Source organism: Sinocyclocheilus rhinocerous, unplaced genomic scaffold (genome assembly GCF_001515625.1).
Source record: "Sinocyclocheilus rhinocerous isolate Xijiao unplaced genomic scaffold, SAMN03320098_v1.1 scaffold556, whole genome shotgun sequence".
In the NCBI taxonomy this organism is placed as follows: domain Eukaryota; kingdom Metazoa; phylum Chordata; class Actinopteri; order Cypriniformes; family Cyprinidae; genus Sinocyclocheilus; species Sinocyclocheilus rhinocerous.
The window spans coordinates 32,834-37,175 of record NW_015631074.1 but is presented as its reverse complement, the minus strand read 5'-3'; the positions used below and the strand labels follow the sequence as shown (position 1 = coordinate 37,175).

The 4,342-nt window shown below is 35.1% G+C and overlaps 1 protein-coding gene across 2 annotated transcripts in view; it reads right to left on the bottom strand.

Annotated features, from left to right (window-relative positions):
- The window catches only part of pet117 (PET117 cytochrome c oxidase chaperone), a 6,277-nt gene extending 2,429 nt beyond the window's left edge, over nt 1-3,848 (bottom strand). Inside the window, exons 1-2 of one of the 2 annotated variants that reach the window (XM_016554280.1) lie at nt 3,677-3,848; nt 2,570-2,739 (exon numbers count right to left, since the gene is read on the bottom strand). In XM_016554280.1, coding sequence (XP_016409766.1) covers nt 2,587-2,739; nt 3,677-3,772 — 249 coding nt within the window. In that variant the 5' untranslated portion in view covers nt 3,773-3,848 and the 3' untranslated portion in view covers nt 2,570-2,586. Of the gene's footprint in view, nt 1-2,569; nt 2,740-3,676 lie in introns of those variants that run through there. The other variant, XM_016554279.1, reaches the window with a different exon arrangement.
- Between the last annotated feature and the right edge of the window lie 494 nt (nt 3,849-4,342).

Below are 4,342 nucleotides of genomic sequence, written 5' to 3'. Positions count from 1 at the left end.
TACAAAATATCTTCATGGAACGTGATCTTTACTTAATATCCTAATGATTTTTTGGCATCGATAAATCGATCATTTTGACCCATACAATGTATTGTTGGCTATTGCTACAAATATATCCGTGCTACTTATGACTGGTTTTGTGGTCAAGGGTCGCATATAGAACATACTTTTTTTTAACGCTTGTGAAGTAAGGTCAAATTCAAATGTAGTATCTACTCAGACAGTACGCGATTTCTGACACACCAATGTTTGTTTTTTGTTTGTTTGTGTGTACAAATCAAAAGCCACAAAAAGTGAGTTCAGAACTCACTGAACTGAGTTCTCTTTCGCATCTCATCACGGTTTCATTTGTGCTATTTGCTATTCATTTGTTTGTTTGTTCTTAGTTTTTACTTGTATTTAAAAATGTTTTAACATTCTATTAGTTGCGCTAGCAGGAATAGAGAATATTGAAATAGACAACTGTGAAGTTTTACAGGTATCTAAAATTTTGGTGATCTTATTAATTAGAATACAAGATTACATGGGTTACAAACAATGAAAACAATAACAGTTATTTATTATTTTTTGACAGGGCCAGTGAAAATTTTAGCAGGGCAAGTAAAATTCTGGGCCAACTGAAATAAAACTTTTTCTTTATAATAAGATGCATTCATATTTAGCCATGGTGAATGATATTGAAATGGCAATTATCAAAAGTACGTTTTGTAATGTTTTGTTAATAACCACAGTATTTTAGTGGCAACTATTACAACCCTTACGAAAATTAACCATGGTTTTATTGTAGTAAAAGTGTAGTAACCATGTTTTTCGTGCATGATATTTATCGTGCAGCCCTAATTTGTATAGCCACCGTTTTATTAGAAATACCATGGTTAAACTTCGGCTAGTGTAGTGTGTTTTTTTGGTTTTATTTGTTGTGAAACCATGGTTAATTTTCGTAGGGCCAAAATAACTACCAGAGTTGTGAGAGAAACCCGAGTAAACGTTATACAGCTGTAAATTAGCTGTAAATAATAATCATTTGTTTTACCAGTCTAACTAGTCGGTTTATGAACTGTATTGCAGGTTTGTATAATATTCTGAGTTTGCATTTGACTGTTTTTATTCATTTTGAGCAATACTGAATCTAGAACTACAGTAACATCATGTTCACACACAATGCCTCTGCACTTACTCCTGATTTCTCTCAACATGGCAACAAGAGAGCTGTCAGTCAAGACATGGGAAACAAAGTAACCGGCGTTACTTATTGGACAAAGTAACTTAGATATTTCCTTCTAAACGTAGTTCGTTGCTTTACTAGTTACTTAAAAAAGTAATCGGATTATGTAATGCGCGTTACTTGTAATGCGTTACCCCCAACACTGCACATTAACATGGTAAGTTTCCATACCAAAAAGAAAATTATTATAAAACAGTAGCTTGAACACTCTTATAAACAGCAACTGCCAGAGTTAAAATAATCGTTTAGTTAAAATAAACGTATTTCTCCGAACGAAAGCATTTCAGCCAAAATAACACAGTAACAATATATTAAAATAACGTTAGTATGTTTTTGTAGGGATGAGACTTAATGCATTAGATAAAAACATTAAAACACATTCTCTAGCACATCTTTACTTGTTTTGATAGCATGCATACTGCACACTACAGGTAAACAGTAATTAATACATGAATAATAGTGCCTAGTAAAGGCATGGTGCTCGTATGGCTAGTAGGGCAAGAGTCAAATTCAAATGTAGTATCTACTCAGACAGTACGCGATTTCTGACACACCAATGTTTGTTTTTTGTTTGTTTGTGTGTACAAATCAAAAGCCACAAAAAGTGAGTTCAGAACTCACTGAACTGAGTTCTCTTTCGCATCTCATCACGGTTTCATTTGTGCTATTTGCTATTCATTTGTTTGTTTGTTCTTAGTTTTTACTTGTATTTAAAAATGTTTTAACATTCTATTAGTTGCGCTAGCAGGAATAGAGAATATTGAAATAGACAACTGTGAAGTTTTACAGGTATCTAAAATTTTGGTGATCTTATTAATTAGAATACAAGATTACATGGGTTACAAACAATGAAAACAATAACAGTTATTTATTATTTTTTGACAGGGCCAGTGAAAATTTTAGCAGGGCAAGTAAAATTCTGGGCCAACTGAAATAAAACTTTTTCTTTATAATAAGATGCATTCATATTTAGCCATGGTGAATGATATTGAAATGGCAATTATCAAAAGTACGTTTTGTAATGTTTTGTTAATAACCACAGTATTTTAGTGGCAACTATTACAACCCTTACGAAAATTAACCATGGTTTTATTGTAGTAAAAGTGTAGTAACCATGTTTTTTGTGCATGATATTTATCGTGCAGCCCTAATTTGTATAACCACAGTTTTATTAGAAATACCATGGTTAAACTTCGGCTAGTGTAGTGTGTTTTTTTGGTTTTATTTGTTGTGAAACCATGGTTAATTTTCGTAGGGCCAAAATAACTACCAGAGTTGTGAGAGAAACCCGAGTAAACGTTATACAGCTGTAAATTAGCTGTAAATAATAATCATTTGTTTTACCAGTCTAACTAGTCGGTTTATGAACTGTGTGGTCGTGCCGCGTCTGCCTCTTGTCTGTCGCGCTCGTTCACGAGCTGTCTCGTCAGCTGGATCTGCTCCTCGAGTGCACGCAGGTTCTCGCGCTTCCGCTCCACGCGCTCCAGATCCCGCAGAACTCCGTCACGCAGCCTCTGCAAATGTGACAGATGTGTTAACATCTAAACACTCCACATTTTATACTATTTAGATGTGGCATTTGAAGTAATAACCAAAGGTATAGCTTCTCTGTTGGGGAAACGCCAAATTCGGTAAAAATATAGACTATTGCATGTACAGGTAAGCAGATGAACATATTTAAATATTGCAGGTTTGTATAATATTCTGAGTTTGCATTTGACTGTTTTTATTCATTTTGAGCAATACTGAATCTAGAACTACAGTAACATCATGTTCACACACAATGCCTCTGCACTTACTCCTGATTTCTCTCAACATGGCAACAAGAGAGCTGTCAGTCAAGACATGGGAAACAAAGTAACTGGCGTTACTTATTGGACAAAGTAACTCAGATATTTCCTTCTAAATTAAAACGTAGTTCGTTGCTTTACTAGTTAGTTAAAAAAGTAATCGGATTATGTAATGCGACTTGTAATGATTTCCTTCTAAATTAAAACGTAGTTCGTTGCTTTACTAGTTACTTAAAAAAGTAATCGGATTATGTAATGCGCGTTACTTGTAATGCGTTACCCCCAACACTGCACATTAACATGGTAAGTTTCCATACCAAAAAGAAAATTATTATAAAACAGTAGCTTGAACACTCTTATAAACAGCAACTGCCAGAGTTAAAATAATCGTTTAGTTAAAATAAACGTATTTCTCCGAACGAAAGCATTTCAGCCAAAATAACACAGTAACAATATATTAAAATAACGTTAGTATGTTTTTGTAGGGATGAGACTTAATGCATTAGATAAAAACATTAAAACACATTCTCTAGCACATCTTTACTTGTTTTGATAGCAAGCATACTGCACACTACAGGTAAACAGTAATTAATACATGAATAATAGTGCCTCGTAAAGGCATGGTGCTCGTATGGCTAGTAGGGCAAGAGTGTTTTTTTACCAGCCTGTCCCAGTTCTGCTTGATATGAACGCCTGCAATGGTGCTGATACTGAGCACTATCGATAATCCCAGGACAACCTTAGAGGCCTTAGACATAGTTATTGAGCATTACTGGAACATTTTAGTGCAGCAGGATGATAGATGGCTAGGGCACTTTGAAAACAGAATGGAGTAGATTCTTTTGTGGTGATTTCAGTAGGCTGTCGGGCATTTTTACTGCCGCCTACCGGTCAGGAGCGGCGGCGTAGAGAGCAGATTACTGCGCATGCGCAGTGCTCACATAAAATCAGCTGCGATTTTTAATATTTCGTGTTTTATTACTTGATCGGACTGCCACACGTTAAGATATTTTGCACAGACATGAATTGAAAAATGTATCACTTTGATTTTCAATGCATAGTATATTCCAACCCAAACATGTTTTCGGATATAAAAATGGTTATTTTGTGTGCGTGTGTGAAAAACACCCTTAACTCTTTGCGTTCTAATCAAATAATGACCCTTATGACCGGTTTTGTGGTCCAGGGTCACAAATATGGTAGTGTAGGCCTACTATTCCGAGCATAACTGCTGATTCCAGTCACTGAAAAAATTGCTTATCTTTAGTACTTCGAATATAGTCCAGCATGGTTTTATCAACTCGAAGGTTCCATGTCTGGTGTAAAG